The following is an 18,688-nucleotide window of genomic DNA, read 5'->3' on the forward strand; positions in this document are numbered from 1 at the left end:
ATAAGGTGAAACAATTACAGAGAATTAAATTATTTTAAAAATTAGTTATGTAACTGCTAGATCTGGATACATTATTTAGTTTTAGTATTAGTATTAGTATTAGTGTTATTTTATTTATCTATTTATTATTCCATTGACTTAATTCTTCTTTCTGTTTTGGGGGGATTTTAATTTATTAATTTATTCCATCAGTGTTTCTTAGTTCAGGCAGAATTTTGTACAAAGCTGCTTCACAGTTCAGGCTGCTCATTTGTACTGGCCTTTCTGACTCAGTCTTAGTGCTAAATTACATCTATTTCTTATGCACTGGTCTTAACCTGAACTCATGAAAGCTTCTGTCATGAACCTTTACATTTATAAATGTAGGAAGATTTCCTTTGGACCTTATTTATTTACCCCTTAAGAAGAACAAAGCTATCACTCTTCACCTGCTTTCTTGAGAAAGAGACCTGAATACATGCTAAATTTTCATTAAACATATTTCAAAATAAACTTATTTCAATAAACTTATTTATTTTAAGACCAGAATGGATTAAAACAATCCACCAGCCTGGCTTTCATAATAAAGACCATAAAAATCTCATCCTGATGATTGGTGTGTTAATTCTTCACTATTAACAGTGCAGTTTCAGCAAGTTCTTCCCACTACTACTTTCACAGCCTCTTGATTTACTATTTTAATGCAATAATGGACCAGACAAAAATGTCTGAGGAAAAAAAAATTCTTCATTGATAGTGCCTACACAGACCTTTTATTTGTGTTTTCTTGCTTTATTCAAGCTCCAATATGAAGCATGCACGCTGTATGGAGAAGTGACAGAGATTAATGACCCTTTGCAAAAACAAATTGCGTGATGAGTCATGTCATCTCCTTAGGCACTTGAATTTGTCAGGTACAGAACATGAAGACAATGATCCAGCTAAGCAATTTGCTCAGGGTTTGTCTACCTCTTGCATTGGGCCACAATGCAGAGATCTTTAAAGAAGCTCTAGGCAAGCTGGTGCAAAGGCTGGGGGAAGCATAACACTGCTGGCACTGTCAGCAGATGGCTGATATACCAAAAGACAAGAGCAAATTTTAGGTGGCTAAATGAATGACCTAGGACCCTCAAGTGATTCCCTGTGCCACATTTTCCTTTGTTCTGCTGGGATATTGGGCATAGTAGTGGGATGTCTAGCGTGGTAGAATGCTTCCATAAAGCTCATGAACAGTGAGTGCCAGTTAACTACAGATTTTTTCAAAGGAAAACCTGCAAAATGAAAAAATGCCTTCAAACCATCTAGCTGCAGATAGACTAAGGGGTTTTTCGATCAAGTGCCTATGTATAAGGTGAGTAATCAAAGACAACAGCCTTAGAAAAACAGGTGTTTCAAAAAATTTTGCTTGTTTTCATTCACCACTGATTTTCCCACAGGATGAATCCATTTTCAATCTAGTCTGTTTCTGCAGTGCAGAGGAATGTGTTGCTGCAGGAGGCACAAGCAGTGCTTATTATGAGCTGCTATCAAAGTCCATGGTTATTTAAGGAGCAGGTTCTCAGTTAACCCATAACACTAGTTACTAGTCTGGATCAGTAGAGTGATGAAAGAGTAAAACTGAGATTCTTTTTTCACCCTGAGATTAGTTGAGTTGTTTTGAGCATGGTGCTAATAACACCAAGGTTGTGGGTTCAATCCCCATTTACTTTAGAGCTGGACGCGGTGATCCTTGTGGGTCCCTTCCAATTCAGGATATTCTGTGAATCTGTAAATTACAGCTCCTTCATCTGCAGCACAAGCAGAGGAATGCTGGTAGAGGGTCACAGAAAGCCAAGCAGTAATAGCCCTAATGCCCACAACAAATTGGGAGTCAAATATGCCTCAGTAAATAAGTAGAAAATACCTTTAAGTGAATCCTACCCTATACAAGAAGAACAATTTCTGTAGAGTAAAAGTCACTTTAATTGATTTTGTAAATAATTTGTCGCAAAATATTAGCTTAAAACTGCGGATAGCTTTAACAAATATCTGTCTAATTTCCGTCTAGTTTTTTATTTCAAAAGTAAGAAACAGCATTTCATATTCTAATTTGCCTTTTTTACAGAAAATTTTCAAACTCTCCCAGGAAATAACAGGGAGAATTTGACACAAGTTTCTGTCTTTGCCTTGTTTGTGGTTTTGCCAAGCATTTGCACTACAAATAATGTTTCAAGACTACCATCATCCTTTTAAAGTCCTTGAAATACAGTCTGAGCATGCCTCCTTCTGGAACTACTCAGCCCCACACTACAGGCCAAAACTAAAAGAAGACGGATGTAAATGTTCAAATTACAGTATCTGGTAGAAAGTTCTTATATAATTTCTTATATAATAGTATATAAGTTCTATATAATTATATCATTTCAATATAATAGTTCTTAATAATTCTTACTAAGTTTAAGAATCACTAGTTTGTCAAGTTGAACTGTGTTGGCCACTTCAGGCTAGAGGTACTTTGCTATCCTGCCTCTGCCTTACACAGTTTCCCTGTCTGAAATGTATTTTAAATGAAAGCAGAGATTGTGTTGAAACTACACTTAAATTAAAACCTCCACAGGAAAATGCAGAAGCCCGTCAAGTACAACTTTTAAGGTGTACTTCCCCTATGGCCTGGCTTATTAGAAAAGGAATGCCAGTCTAATAAAACCTGACCTTTCCCAACAGCTGAGACAATTGCTAACAGTAGCAATGAATATGACACCCTTAAGCCTTGAAATCCTATCAGCAGGGACTGCTTAAAGTAATTAATGAAGAAAATGAGCTGTAATTGGTTTGTTTTCAAAGGTCAGTACAAGCATTTCAGAGGACAAAGGATGCATTAGTGAGAGAGATTACTTGTGTGCAATTGTCCTCAGACAGTTCAAAAAAGCCTCCACACATTGTCACCTTCTGAACGTCACAGTGTCCTACTCCCTATCCTTAAACTATGTTTTAGCAATGTATTTATTTCTTTATTCAGATAAACAATGATATTTATTCAAATAAGCAGTGATCACAGCTGCTGCTTTAGATCTTTACACATTTCAGGCCTGTTGCAAAGATACCATTCACAAGCAACCAGCCATAGCTGAAAAACTAGAAGAAGAAGAAAAAAAAAGAGAAGTGTTACTTAACCAGAGAGGTATGAAATCACTATTTTAGAGCTCTGCTTTCAAAAATACCTCATCTTTACCTCCATGCCTGCACCCTCAGGACAATGATATGCTTCCACAAACAATCTCGCAGCCATTGTTTGAGATTTCACTCATTAGAGTTTTGAAAAATACTTTGAGACTCTCAGAAGGGAGATGCTACAGTATTCTAAATATCTGCCTAATTAGCTCTGGTCGGAAGTTGTTTCCCAGCCAAGCGGAAATTAAAAAATAAACTGCAAAACAAAACACAACAAAAATCAAATTGAAGATGATTAAATACCTTCCTGTTTATTTATGGAGAGGGCTTAGTACATCTCTTCCAAAAGGCATGACTGCCAGGGCTACTTGGACATCCCCATCCAGGGCTGGAGTGTAGATGAGGGACACCTGCTGCAGGCAGTGGTCTTAGCACAAGGTCTGGTAGCAGCCTCCACAAGGCCTCTTTTTTATCACCAGAGATTTCTTTCATTATTGTTAGCCCTATTCATGTCATTAGATGCTTTTGTTTTTACCCAGCACCAAAAACACTGGCACCTACACTGGCCATTATTAATTCAACAAAGTTTTAAAGTATGTGCAGTGCTGGGTGCCCAGCCTCCCTGCATCTTCCCTTTGGTTCTTCCCTCAGAATTAAACCGTTCATTATTCAGTCCAGTTATTTATTACCCTCTTTAAAAATTCAGTACAGTCTTCTAACTGACATTTTCAAGAAAAGGTCATCTGAAATACACACAGTGTTCCTCGTATTGCCTGCCTTCCCCTCTAAAGGTCCACCAGAGATAATGTTGTGTTTGTCATCTATTTACTCATTACATTGTGCAACAGGCCTTTGATCCCCTGCTTGTCTGAATGCCAGGGCTGTCTACCATAAGGTAGCTCTAGGGTGGCTTTCCCCTTTTCCATTCCCTTCCAATTAAGCTGGACATATTTTCAATATCCCCCACTCTAAATAAGAGTTTACAATGTATTGCTTAAAAGGCCACGGCTAAGTCCAGTTACTAATTGCACACGACTGGTAACACCAGGCAAAATCCAAGGAGCTGCATGAGGAGCTGGGAGCAGAAATTCACCTGTAAATTCACCTGTAAATTCACCTTTTACCTAAAATGCTTGCACCTTCCAGTTTTCTGGAAGCTGAGCACCTCTGCTTTGGACAGCAGGAACACCAAGAACCCACAGACTACAGATGCCATGTGAAAAATTACTTCAGTCAAAATTAGTGAAAAATATGTTTCTCCTCTTGTTTCACCAATGGGAGTGTTCAACTTTCTGGAGTGTAACTAAACCATCAGACTACACAACAAATACCATATTTTTCTTCATAAGGTTTTCCTTCAAAAATCCACCTCCAGATTCAGAGGTGACCACACCAATGTCCCTTTGCAATGTGAAAACCTGAATATTTAGCAGATTCACTGTGAGATGAAAAATTTGTATTTCATTCAAGGATTTACCTCCTACCTCTTCATTTTTTATGCACTTTATGCAGAGACATGAACTGTCATTGGAACTGCACTTGAAATTCAAGTGATTTATCTCTGTTCTTGGCCATTTGAAAGGTAGACTATTAAAGCACCTGCTTTTCAAACTATGAGTACCAAGCAGAGCACTTTAGACCAAGAGAAGTCAAGGGTTTAACTATCCTTTTCCAAGTGAGTTAAACAGATTCTGTGTGACGTTACTTTGCAGAGACCCCCAACCACAGCACTGGATCCTTCCTGGGGCCCACCAAGATGGGTTCTTGGTCTGAGGAACATACAAAATTAATTTCTTTATTGACACAATGATTTTCCACTAATGCTTAAAATGTTGTTGTTTTTCTTTCTGAAGGAGAAGGAGCTTGGGAGGTACCATATTCTGAATTCCTACTATATGGCCTTTTGGGGAGAAGATGTCTTACAAGACACTTCAGTGGAATGAGATTCAGTCACACCTGGTGAGGGTCTTGCACACAGACTTTCAGCCAAGTTTCCAGCAACTGACTGACTCTACTCCTCTAAAACTGAATTTGACACAAGTATGTGTACCAAGACATATTTTAAAGCAGCCTAGTCCTCATAGTAGGAAAAGGCCATTTATCTTCATCTTTTGTAAGAGTCAGGTGTGAACTTAACACAGATTTAAAATTCTCACTTGCCCAAGCTCCACCACTTATCCACCATTCTGTGAGAAGAGAGCAGGAATGTCCTTTCCTTTTTATAGCCAGGGCTCTTTATATTCTCCAGGAAAAGCTTTTGTGAAAGAGCTACTTTTTGTTTCAGTGAAGTGACTGTGAGCTTATGTCAATGTTGGCACTACTAATCATGATGTTGCTATATATTTATAACAAGGTTAAAGTAGAGGAATCTTTCCTACTATTCTTTGAATGGAAAAGTATCCTGGACAGATTCCCCTGACTTTAAAAAGCACAAGGAACTTCTGAAGCAGAAATAATAGTATGTAATAATACTATGTAGGGCTATCCCAGCACTATGAACTGTGGTAGATGGAATTTCAGGGACTTGCATTCTAACTCAAAAGCCGTGCAAAGCTTTTCAAAAGGAAGTTCAGAACAAAGAAAATGTTTAATACAAAGATCATAGTTACTCCTAAGGTCATATTTTCAGGTTAGGTGAAGGAGGCACAAAATTTCTGTGAAAAATAACAATTAAAAAGCTAATTCATGGGCAACTTTACTTATTGCCTGCCAAAAGCAATTGTGTCCTGCTAAAAACTGGCAAACTAAAGAGAAAAGAAAAATTAATCCCATTTTCTTTGTGGGTTTTTGTTCTGTCAGTGTTAATTAAGGCATTAATGCAACAGAGCATCAAAAAAGTTCATTTGATGCCTTTGCAAATGATCTGGAGACAGCATACAAAGCTGATCATTCCATTTCTCATCGTGCTTTAATCAGGTGTAAAACAAGCCTAATTGAAAGGAGGGGAGTGATGAATCACCATCTGGACATAGCTGTGCAAATTACATGCTTACCACCCTTCTCAAGGAAATTATGAGCTTCCAGGAGAAATTTGTGTCTGAACTTGGGATCCCTGATGCTCAGCCATGCAGAGTGTGGCTGGGACACAGGGCCCTTCTGTGGCCAGGCTTCCATCCCATCAGAGGTAGGGAAATGAAAGCTGTGTCCAGCAGATGAGTTCTGCTAGAGGAGATAGGGCATGGCCAAGGCATATACTTCGTCCTGGAAAGACAGAAACACCCCTAAGCAATAGTTTTTTGGCATAAGTTTTGCAGTGTCCTTACCATCAAAAATGAAAGCTTATTTAGAGAACAGAGAGCTTTGTTTCTATGAGCATTTTAGAGATCTTAAAATTTTCCAAATTATGGAGTGTGTTGTACTAAATGAAGGTATATTCTTACCTTCATGTATAGACAGCAAAAGAGACATCAGGATCTGGCACTGTGGAAATGTAGTTTTCATCTAGATCTGGATTATCATTTGCTTATCTGGTCCCCTCTGAGCCAAAAACAATATAATAGGTCTAGGAAAACAACATAATGACAACAAGGTATGAAGATACCAGTAGAGATTAAATGGGCCAGGATTCTTAGCTGGCAAAGACAAAATTTATAGAAGAATATAAAGGAGTAGGATAATGAATGTCAAAGTGGAAATGAATGGGGACTAGTTATTTCTTTTCTTTGCAACATAAGGACTTTAGGGCATTGAATAAAACTTACAAGTAGATGTTTTACAAGAGAAAAAATGTAATTTTTCCACACAACATATCTGAGTTGTGAAACAAGGCATTGCAGATTAAAATAAAGAGATCCAAGAGTGATTAGGTAAATTTGTATAAGACACATCCGTTTAGACCAATCAGTCACAAATCTGTTAATATAACCTCCTGCCCAAGAAGTCCCTAAACCATAGCTTGCTGGGAGCTCTGCTGGTATTCCAGAGGATAAACAGACACAAGTCCAAACTTTACCTAATGTCCCTAAAGAGATGCCCTTTGTTTTGATGAGAATCTTGCACTCCTTGCTCAGCACAGCCAGTGATGCATTCCTAGGGCTTTTTTAGGCAAGCTGCTCAAAAAGAAACTGTTGTGGCTATAATGCTTAGGGAACATAAGAATTTAACAAATGTACTAGATCTTTAGTTTAACTGGTGCTAGGGGAACTCCATTGTGTCACAGTGATCTGCTGTAATTTTCAAAACCTCAAAATGCAAAAAGTACTTGAGTTTGGTTTTTTTTCTATTTCAGATTTTGACTTGCTAGTTTGTTCACACATGGAGGAAATACATGAGAAATGCAGCAGATTGGAAAGCAGTGTAACAAATAAACAACAAAGATCAGAAATATTAGAGAAAAAGGAACTCTACATTCTCACATACATTTCCTCTGTTGATTGTACTTTATATTTGGGAGTAAGAACTGATGTAGGCATGTATGTAAGTGTAGACACACACACACACATACACCTCAGACTCTTCTGTCCTGTATGAAGAACAGGTGGATCCAAGATACCCACAGCTCATGTTGTATCACAGGATAAGATTAGAAAAAGAGGGAGAACATCTCACCTGGAGATAAACTAGAAGAGAGTCTTATGCAGGCAGCTCCACCACAGACTGCATGACTTTCTGTCCCTCATGTGAGGATCCCTACTTCCACATCCACATTCCCAAATCTTCTTCACCCACCCTGACTAACAGGAAGGTCACTGTACATGAAAACCAACACAGCTGAAGACTGGGACTGTCCTTTGGAATTCCTGAACACAGCAATACTCACTATGAATTGATCTTCTGTGCAAGAAGCTGATGGGCAACAGAAGAAGCATTTACTGAAAAATAGGCAGGAGAATCCAGAACAAGACTTTGCATAAAGCAGAGTTCTTGAAGATTTCAGAGAGCAGACTGTGTGAGGGAGCTGAGTTGTTTTCCCAAAGGTTTTGAAGCTTTTCTGCCTTCTTAATATTTGTGTGTGCAGGAAATTCCTGTGGTTTCTGCACTCATTTGCGCAGGATTCACAAAAAATGCTACTCCAGTCTCCAGAGAGACATTCTGAGAAGGTTTTCTGAGGGGATAAGCCTAAGCAGTGGGAATGAATGTGCAACCCACTCTCAGAAGGGTTCCACACTACATTAGGGGACTGCTAGACACTGGTTGCATGAAGGGTGCAAGACGTGTAGACTGTAGACCTGAAAACAATCACCCCTCCCAGCCCAGACTCAGCAGCACTGGTACTCAGTAATTAGAGCTTTTTGTGACAGATTTGTGTCCATTTGGATGTAGGATCAGGGAGCCCAGGACCATAAACAACTTCTTTGCTCTATCCAGTTATAATAACCATTTTGTGTTACAGGAGATGCAAAGGCTCTTTGGGAAACTAGTACTTTCTAGAACTTTATCTTGGCCTTGGCATGCAGAAAAGATTCAGACTTTTTCTTTTAATATTCCCCCTGATACTAATCTGCTTAAAATGCAGCTGACTTTATAGAAGTTTTTCCCACCTGCAACAGGAGGGAGATTAGAATACTTGCTTATTAAGAACATTTAAATTGTGACACACAGTGAGGTGTGAGAAGCAGTGAGGTGTTCTGTCATCAAAGCCGCAGTGGGTAATAGAAATTATTTGGGGCAGAAATAGTGTGATTTGAGCTTTTTTTTCCAGTGACTAAAAGTAAACTGTAAATGACTGCCTGGATAAGCAAGATTGGTATCATTAACTACAGGGACATGGTGCAAGGACAGTCTAGCAACTAATTTTTCATGACTGTCCTGTGACAACAGATTTCCTGCTTATACAGTGCTGGCTTGTCCCAGTCTGTCACAATACTTAGTGTTTTCCAGGCTCCGATAGAAGTGACAGAATGCTAAATGTTCCTTTTTTCTGCAGCTAAACCAGAGAAAGAAACATATTAAAGCTTGTCATGGTGTCCCAGAGATATGTACTTTATATTCATTTCCAGAGTGTAAACAGCCTGTTGTGCAGGAAATGTTCTAGTCTGTTTCAAAAATACTTTCATTTCACTTTCAAGTAGTTTCAGCTCCCCACCTGTAAAGCTTATAATGAGGATGTAATGCTGACACCAAGGGGAACATAGGTATGAATATAAACACTGTAGTAACTCTCATTCTGAATGTTTTTTAAGAAGGCATCTGTTTAAATGAGACATGAACATCTGTAATGCAATATTCCCTCTATGAATAATGTAGCAGAAATGTTACAATGAATAACCAGAAAAGTGTCGGTTTCCAGCAATCCAGTTTAATAGTTTCTTCATACGTCTGTGTTTATACATCAAACAGACTTCAAACAAAACAAAAAAAGGGTAATATGCAATTCAATAAAATACCTAAAGCTATTACAGTTTTGGTTTCCCTTTAGTTGATTTACAGTTATGTGCAAAACTGTCTTATTTGCAATACCCAGTGAAGATTTAATGATTTATTTACATCAGCTGGTGCCTTTCACTATGCAGTGGAACTGTCTCCTTTTGTCACTTACATTCATAGTTGCAGTAGCCAACGTTTAGAGGGAATTTACGGATAGGATTAAGAGATGGACTGAAACAAGGCAAGATTCTCACTACTCACCACCAACATTTTCTGAAATCCCATTTTCAGATATAGCTGAAGGAAGACTTCAGTCCCTAGTGCATTGATATAACCAGTATATCAGCCAGCATAATAATGTATCTCCAAAGAGAACAACATTCCCACTCATGTCAGAAGGAGCTACATTGGAGTTGGAGGAATAGTAAATTTTAAACAGACAAAATTTATAACTCTGGTGCTAAAGGTACGCCTTACTTCTCCTGTCAGAAACCTCCTAAGTAAATGAAGACACAAAGTAGGCTCTAAGTGTGTGGAGGGGAATATTTTCCAGGGCTTTTTTACACAAAAGATAAAATTAGGAGGGAAAAAAATATCATTTTATCATAATGTGAAAACTGTGTCATAGAATCACTGAATAATTTGTGTTGGAAGGCAGCTGTGGAGGTAATCTGCTCCTAGTGGTTCAAAGCAGGGCCAGCTTCAAAGTTAGAGTCAGCTTTCAATTTAGCAAAGATTTTTCAGGACCATGTCCAGTCAAGTTCTAAATATCTCTAAGATGGATTTTGCACAACCATTGAGCACCTGTTCATATATTTGACCACCCTTATGGCAAAAAAAAATTCCTAAAACCCAATCAGGACTTTCACCTTGAAAGTATATCCTAACACTCATGGAATAAAACATAAACCTTCTATTGATAAACAAGAGTTTTACAGCATGTATAAACCAAGTGTAACAAACATTATTCTTCCAGATTTCAGAATGAAGGGTTTGTTTTTTACAAGATATATTCGGATAGCTAGTCAGTAGCTTACCACCACTTGAAATCTTTTCTTAACTTAAATCACAGCACAAGTTATGCACCATTCATGGTCATAAAGAAATACCACAGTTGCACTTCCTCCCTCTTTTGTAAACCCAGTATTTTGTACATTACACAGCTGTTGCAGAACAGCAGGTTTATGAAAGCATGACTAGATGCAAGCTACTCACACAAAAGGCATAGGGGTTTCAGCCTAGAATCCTCTCAACTAAGAGGAAAACTGTCTGTTTGGGGAGCAAAAGTCAGGACTCTGTTATAGCTACATGTGCCTAATGTTTTGAAATCCGTTTTTGCCATTGCCCACCATGCCTTTTGATTATCAAACTTGTTTTGTCTCTCCCAACTTGAAAGACCCAATCTACAGTAACACAAGCTCTTCTCAGCCAAAAGGCCTTTCTAATGTCTATAAAAAGGCAGCCATTCACTCAGTCTTTCCATCTCCACAAAACATTGTACAAATATCTACCGGCTGTGTTCCCTTTGCTTCCCTAGCCCTGGCAAATAAAGAAAACAAACAAAATAGAATGAGCTCAATTTTCATATTCAGCCTTAAAATCCACCTGTGGTACATCTTGCTTCACAGTGATTTGAACATATATATAGTCATATATGACAAAGTGCTTAATCCAGCCTGGCAAATGTTATGGTAACATTGGCTTCTTACACTGTACGTGTTTTATGACAGTAACAGTCATGACTGGAATACAAGACTGCTGATATGTGCATGTATAATGATCATAACTGCTGACCAAGGTATGTGGAGCTTAATCATTGGAGCTCCTGCTCCAATTTTATATCTTCAGAAGGAGCACTCCATATTAATTCTGGGCATCAAAATAAGCCATGCTTGTTTTTATCTAGAGAGAGGACGGGTTTTTTGGTTGTTTGGTTTGGTTTGGTTTGGTTTGTTCTGGTTTGGTTTGGGTTTTTTTGTCTAGAAAGACAAACACCAAAAGAAGCACACATTTGAGAGGCTGGTGGGTTCATTCACGTGACAGAACTCACTCATCACATTTAGCAGAAATAAAAATAAGGTTTTGTCTGTATAATCCTCTTTTAAATTCCAATCCTTAATAGAGTAAATGAGATTCAAAATATTCTTTATCCCCGTGATACAGATGCACTGAGTAGCTCCAACCACCAGCATGAGAGAATTGTGTGGAGGGAAAGAAATGTAAAATCACACATTAATAAAGGGTTTCTGACTCCTGTGGGAATCATGAGAGCTGAATGTTCCATAGGCATTTCACCAGAATTACAGGATGCAGGAAGATGTTGCCTTACCATTCTCTTCCCTGGTTTGCTTTTGTTATCTTAATACTTGTTTGATAACCCACAGAGCATTCTCAGGCTATAACAACAAATTATCTCTTTGAAGGTCTTCCTCATTTCCTGGCTACGAAAGGCGTAGATCAAGGGGTCGATCACCGAGTTGCACATGATGAGAATGAGGTACATGTTGAAGTGAGACATGAAGCAAACACAGTAGAGGTTTTGAGGGCAGGAGATCATCAGGATGAGATGAAGGAAGAATGGAGCCCAGCAAACAATGAAGATGCCAAGAAGCATAGTCAGAGTGATGGCTCCTTTCATGCTGGTTCTTTGATGGACAGAGTTGTACCCAGGCAAAGCAGCAATTTTCTTCACATGAGTACGAGCCAGGAGGAACATATGGATGTACAGTGAGACCATGAGGAACAGCATGGTAAAAAACATAGTGATGAGACAAATGACCACATAAGTTGATTCATAATAAAGGATGAAGATAATGCCACAGCCCGTGCAAAAGGTCCAGATGCATGCAATAATAAGCCCTGATCTTTTCACTGTCATGATGTTGTGATAACGCAGGGCATAGAAGATAGTGATATATCTGTCTACTGCTATAGCCAGCAAACTGCACATGGAAGCCACCACAGATATGCAGATCATGGAATCAAAGACATTGTCTATATGACGGACAAAGGCATCTTCCATAATGATGTGTCTATTGTTTATTAGGTATATGGTTATGGTCTCCCAAGCATTAGACACACTAACCAGCATGTCAGCCACTGCTAAACTGCAAACAAAAAAATACATGGGTGAGTGCAAGTTCTTGTTCTTAACTATTGCACATATAACTAAGATGTTTTCAAGGAGGCTTACAATGCCCAGAGCTAGGAACACCTCGGCTGCGATGACCACTTGCTCACATGGCGATGACTTGCTCTTTGCAGTAGGCACAGTAAAGTTGCTACTGAAGGCACTCAGGTTTAGTTCAGAAACATAGAATTGAGAGGACGTGTTCATCTCTGGGAGCTAACACGTTCTGTTCCTTCTGAAGGGCTTGCCAAGGAGTGTGGTAAATGCATTTTCCAAAAAGCAGAAGATCCTGCCTAAAAGAAATAAATATACAGCATGAAGATTACAAGCAGAAGCTGACAACATTAATATCAGCAATTTCTATTTAATTTGGCTTGTACATGTCCCACCTCTTCCACCACATTCCTGCACTGATTCTAAACTAAACTTTGGTTAGCTCAGAGATTTTCTATCTATCCTTACTGGGAAATTAAAATCACAACCTGATGAAAAGATTCATGCACTCTTCAGTCATAGTTTTGTTTATTCTATCTGGTTCCCTGGAATACTTCCCCAGAATGTCCTGGAAATTCTGCTGTAAAAACAAATGAAAAACAGTTTTCCCAGTCCCAGACCCCAGAAATTCAGGAGGATGTAGTATTAAGTCCAGCAGAAACTGCTCACTTGAATACAATATAAAGAAGTTTCTATTATTGACACAATAAAGAATTGAACATTTTCAGTAAAATATTTAAATGCTTTCCTGACCTTTGTACATTTAATTTGGCATGAACTGTATCATAAACAGCTTATCTGTACACTGTTAACATGCTTATTTGAAAGCATGGTACTAAACACCTAACCAAATCCATGCACTTCAGGATATGATAAGGTGACAGAATTGTTATGGATAGAATTCTATTGTAAAAGTAGTTTTCTCTTCCAAATTAAGAATATTTTATTCAATAGTTTTCTGGTAGTGACAATATTTAGGGAAAGTTTTAAGTCATTTTTAATAAAGGGAACATGTAGAGCTGATTGTCAGTGACTTGTTGCAAATAAAATTCAAAGCATATCATGCTAAACAATCTTCAGTTTTAAAAGCCACTTCTTATTTTCAATCAAAAATGAACTGTACCTATTTACCAGAGCTACTCCTTCAGCTGCTTTTCCTCTTCATCGTCTGCAACGTTTCCTCCGGAGAGCTGAAGTTTCAGCCCCCCTGACATCTGGGGCTGGGGACTCCTTGGTGGCAAAAGATGAAAAAAAAATAGAGGGAAAGGAATTAGTAAATCCATAGAGTCAAAGCTGACCACGTATAAATTACTTACTGTGCAACTGCCTTTTTATAGACTCCAAGCAATAATGACTTCAGTACTCAAACTGTGGCTCCTCCTCCCCTTCTTTGCCCCTCTGGACTTCTCTTTCCACAGATTTCATAACAAAGGCTTGGGTTTTTACCACCATCTAGTGGCCTTCTCCTCTCTTTCTAACTGAACAGGGAGTCTGATCTGAAATTCATTTTGAGCTTTCTATAACATTAGAGGGGGAAATGTACTGGACGTGCTCCTTTCCTTCATTTGTTTTCTTTGCTGTTTCTAGTACACTAAGTTCATCCTGCAGTAGTACTACAAAAGAGGGGAAAAGACTATTATTGAAGTGGGAGGCTTATTACTGCTCTAAATTTTTTTCTCATATTCAGCTTTGCTGGGTTTTTTACAGAAATAAGAACCCTACTGTTACAAAACTTAGAGAACATACAGTCAAAGCCACCATGCCACTTAATAAAAAAGATATTTAAATAATCTCTATTATAAACAATTGAACAGATAAACAGCTGTGTTCTGTACTCCTTGCTAGAATAGAGATTTCAATGTAGAAATGGAAGGAGCAGGGTATAATGCCAGGAGCCCAGGCCCCCTGAGATGGGTGTAAATTCCCCCAGGGGCCCAAGAGCTGTTAAACTCAGTGCTCAGTTTTCTAGTGGCTGAAGTTCCTCTGTGGGTCTAGCAGTCAGGCAGCCAATGCTCCTTCTGGGCCTTATCCAAAAGGTGGCAAAATCAGTTCAAGTCTTAAACAAATGGTCTCTGATTCCAGGTGCAGGCTGGGGAATGCAAAGCACACACCTTCCTGACACTGCCAAATGCTCTTCTTCTTAGCTGCTAACCAGACAGTCAGATACCATGCAGGATGCAAAGGTAGCTTGACACAGGAAGTCTCTGCTTCTCCAGCTCACCACTTTTCCAAAAATTAGTGGCTTGAGTTTTTTTCATGGTGTATAATAGATTCAAATGCTTCTTTTTAACCTATAGCATTTTTGTTAAAGCATTACCAGCAACAAATCCTACTTTTATTGTTATATTCTGTGCCACTTCTGTGTTTTCTGTGTTCAGATAAGGTTTATCATTGAAAAGCAGATAAATCCCCATTTCTAATTATTATATTCCAAAAGAGATTTCTCTGTTGTCACTGCTGGCTTCACTCTAACCCTTCACTCTAGGGATCCAGAAACACCTGAAATATATGAAATATTTTCATGTACAAATAGTCCCTGCACCAAGGGTGACAGTGAACAGCATTTTTTTATCATTTTTAGTTAAATGTCTCTTTTAGCATTATAGAGTTATATAATCAGGAGATTAACTTTGTCTATCCCTTCTCTCCAGTACTGGAAAGGGAATTTAGATTATCACAAACTAGAGGTCACAAACTATGCTCAAGTGCAGCTGTTAAATCTGAGTGGATAATGCCAGCTGCTGAACACACACTCCCGGCTCTATCTCATTTATGTGCCAGTTCTGAGCTCTTAGTTCTTTGCTATGACCAAAAGAAAAGAATAGAGAAAGATTCTCTGCAGTTCTCTTTCTGTTCTTTAATATAAAGTATGTTTTTAGTTACCTTAGTTAACTTTGGTTATCTTTTGCATAGCTTTTGATTTTCCCACTGCAGATCCTGTAAGTCAGATACCTAACCATAAAATTTTACTTGTTCTTGTGTTCTTGTATCTAGCAAGAACTGTGCAGACATTGTACCCTTTCTCCTTCTAATTATTTCTCTTGCAGTGTCCCAATGAGGTTTTTGTTGTATATGACATTGTCTCTTGTTAAATTCTGTTCTTCCCATTTACAAATCCCTCTGTATGTTCAGTTTAACTAAGTTCTTTGCAGACCTGCTTAACTGTTTACAAAAGTTTTCAGTGTACCTGGTAGGGCTCAGCAAACCAGCCAATTGCAGGAAACAAATTACACATCAGACTGGGTGGTTTGGCTGTTGTTCCTTACAGCAATGCCAAGTTTCTTACATATAAACTATGCATCAGCATTTGGGTTCTTGTTCCACAAGCCTGGCATAAAAAGAGATGCCAGGGCCTGTCTCAGTTCCATGCCATTCTTTTCAATTGTGAGGTGGCGAGAGAGAGCAGAAGCCACTCCAGATACATATTTACCTCTCAGGCTTTGTCAGCAGCCAGACTGGGAGCCGTGACAACTTCCCTGGCAGAAACAGCTGGGCCCTGCTTGCCATCAGCACCACCAGTGATCCCAGGCAGAGCTCCCCTTCGCCCTGCACATCCACTGGAACTGCACTGACACACAGGGCAAGTTACATCATGTCAAAGCCAGCAGGGAATTGCCACCTGCATGATAACAAGATACTGATTTTATCAATTGCTAATACATTTAAGCAATTAAATTCCTTCTGTATACTTCCGTAGCTCTTTTTATCTATTTGATGAAAATATCTTTGTTCTGCATAACTTAACTGGGATTGGTGCTCTTGGGCTATTTACAAAATCCCTCTTCTGTCTAATTCTTGCTTATGTTGTCATCAGCATAATATTTCAGAGTCACAGAGGATCCTTCCAGACTGCTCTAAGACATAACCTGTGGATAACCAAAAGGGAAGATCATGGCCTTCTCTGCATTCAAACCACATAACAAATGTTCTTTAATTTCTCAGACTGAGAAAACTATTTGTTCTGGCCTGTGTACTGAGTAGCCTTGTCTGAGCCCCATCAAGGTCCCCACTGTTAGCTCCTCAGCATTACAGTCAGTCAGCCTTTAGTAAAGACAGCCAATTAATTGAGGATTGAGATTAAAAAAGAAAAAAGAAAAAAGAAAAAAAAAAAAAAAAAAAAAAAAGGCACCATTACTTCTTGTCCTGAAATAAAAAAGCTGGATGAAGTGATGACAGACTGCCAGTATTTCAGTCCCCTTGCCTGTCTAGGGCATGTCTGAAAGCCTAAAAGTTACACTTTGCAGTAAATAGTGGCATAGTGAATACTTTCTTTTACATCATGGCCCTAATCTTCAAATCAACATCTGATTTTTTTATTTTTTTTTTCCAGAAAGAAAAGGAAGTCTGAAAAACAGCATCCAAATATCAAGCAATCTCTGCCCTGTTAAAGGGTAGGATCAGCCATACTTAGTAGTGACTGCACTAGTACTTTTGGCCATCAACCCTTTCATCTGAGTCCTTCAAAATGGTTTGAGATAGTCTCTGGCCACTCTCAGTTAGTACCTATTAGTGGTGCTTCTTGCATTAGAGCACAAAGCTGAGAGAGATGCAGTACAGTACAAAAGGCATTTAAGAAAGATTTATCCTAACAACCTAAAAGGGATGATGTTGTAACCAGCCTCCCAAACTGTAAAAGAGTAATAGGAGGTTTAGGAACCATCATATTTAAGTGACACTCATTGGAGCAATGAATCACCCCCTAAGCTTTTGTTAGAGGATGGGTCAGCAGTACAGACCTGGTGAACCAGAAGTGCCAGCTGCAGTCTCCACAGAGCACAGATAACCAGCAAGAGACTGTAGAAATTTTCTGACAGAAAAGAGAGACGATTCCATAATCTACAAACAGACTGGGATAAAGAGAAAAACCAAACCAGCAGATGCTGATTTGATACTTTGTTGTGGGAGGACTGGTTGAGACCCCAGAGTAATGTAAAACCCTCTGAAGGACCTTAGCAAGTTGGAGAGATGAGCAGAGAAGAGCAGTCTGAAATACAAGAGGGAAATGCAGGGTCCTGCTGTCAAACACATTGTGCTCTGCTTAGATCATCCTTCCCCACTTTATTTTAGTACAAAGTATATGCTCAAATCCATTTTATTTGAGTGTAAAGAGGCATACATTCCTCAGAATGAGTGACAAAATTCTGATTTCTGATTTTTTTATAAACTACTGGTCTAAAGAGATCCCTTGAAGAGCTGCTCACTTCCATCTTTCTTTCCTCTGGATATGGAGAGGAGCACAGCCTGAACCCTTCCCTGGGAGCAATGTGCTCCCCATCCTGGCCTGGCTGCTTGATTTGAGCAGAGACTTGACAACTCAGTGTCTCTTTGTCCTGTGCTGTCTCTCTAGTCAGGTGTTGGCATTTTAGCACAGCATGAATATGGAAAGGTAACAAAGCAGCTGAAGGAAAACCTCAAGGAGATGCAGAGTGAGAATAACCCTTAATTCTCTATCTCAAAAAGAGACATTGCTACACACAGAAAACTGCAGAAGCAGTACTGTGTCCATGCTGCTCCTATCAAGGAAGTGCAAATGTCTCCAATTCCATGCACATGATAACCAAGCATGGATCCATATGCTACACAAGCAATATTCAAGAACACCCTGGCAACAATATCCACATTTGTCTCTTTAAAAGTAGTGTTCAGTGCTAATCTAACATCTCTGTACTAATATGTAGGTTCTTTCCTCACTCTCTGTTCAGGTTGGCAAAAAATGCAGCTACTTCCTATTTAACAAGGTGTCTAAGTGCACCAAAAAGGAGAATTAAATAATAGCCATTTAGCTCAGAACTCTTTATTTTTTCTGTCAGTCTCTTACTACACTATGTTTTCTGATCTTCATGGCAATGAAGGCTTGCAATAAGCAGTATCTTGTTATGTCAGGATTTCTTTTTTAATCACTGTATCCTAACAGAAGAAAAATAAGCAGTATTATTTCAGAAGTTAGAATTACTTTTTCCTTCTAACATTCACCTGCTAAGGAGTGAAAGGGTGGAGTATTGCCATGGCTGAAGTGAAAGTTGCCAAAATTAAAAAAGGTAAATTACATGAGCCAGAAGCAAAAAGGAAAGTAGTTCAATATCAAATGTGAACCCAGAATATCTTCTATACTGCAGTAACCAGTACATG

The 18,688-nt window shown here is 38.8% G+C and overlaps 1 protein-coding gene across 2 annotated transcripts; it reads right to left on the reverse strand.

Annotated features, from left to right (window-relative positions):
* Positions 1–9,345: 9,345 nt before the first annotated feature.
* Positions 9,346–13,983, reverse strand: MC5R (melanocortin 5 receptor). 2 transcript variants are annotated; one of them, XM_015649088.2, is made up of 2 exons: positions 13,683–13,983; positions 9,346–12,858 (listed from the first exon to the last, which is right to left on the reverse strand). In XM_015649088.2, the coding sequence occupies exon 2, from the start codon at positions 12,770–12,772 to the stop codon at positions 11,795–11,797; it is 978 nt and encodes a 325-aa protein (XP_015504574.1). In that variant the 5' UTR covers positions 12,773–12,858; positions 13,683–13,983; the 3' UTR covers positions 9,346–11,794. The 2 variants fall into 2 exon arrangements, with proteins under 2 accessions (XP_015504574.1, XP_015504583.1); XM_015649097.2 differs by having other exon boundaries at positions 13,691–13,951.
* Positions 13,984–18,688: the final 4,705 nt, after the last annotated feature.

This window comes from Parus major, chromosome 2, assembly GCF_001522545.3.
Source record: "Parus major isolate Abel chromosome 2, Parus_major1.1, whole genome shotgun sequence".
In the NCBI taxonomy this organism is placed as follows: Eukaryota; Metazoa; Chordata; class Aves; order Passeriformes; family Paridae; genus Parus; species Parus major.

Coding starts and splice junctions, on each gene's coding strand:
- MC5R (XM_015649088.2), bottom strand. CDS start 12,772: ATGAACACGTCCTCTCAATTCTATGTTTCTGAACTAAACCTGAGTGCC.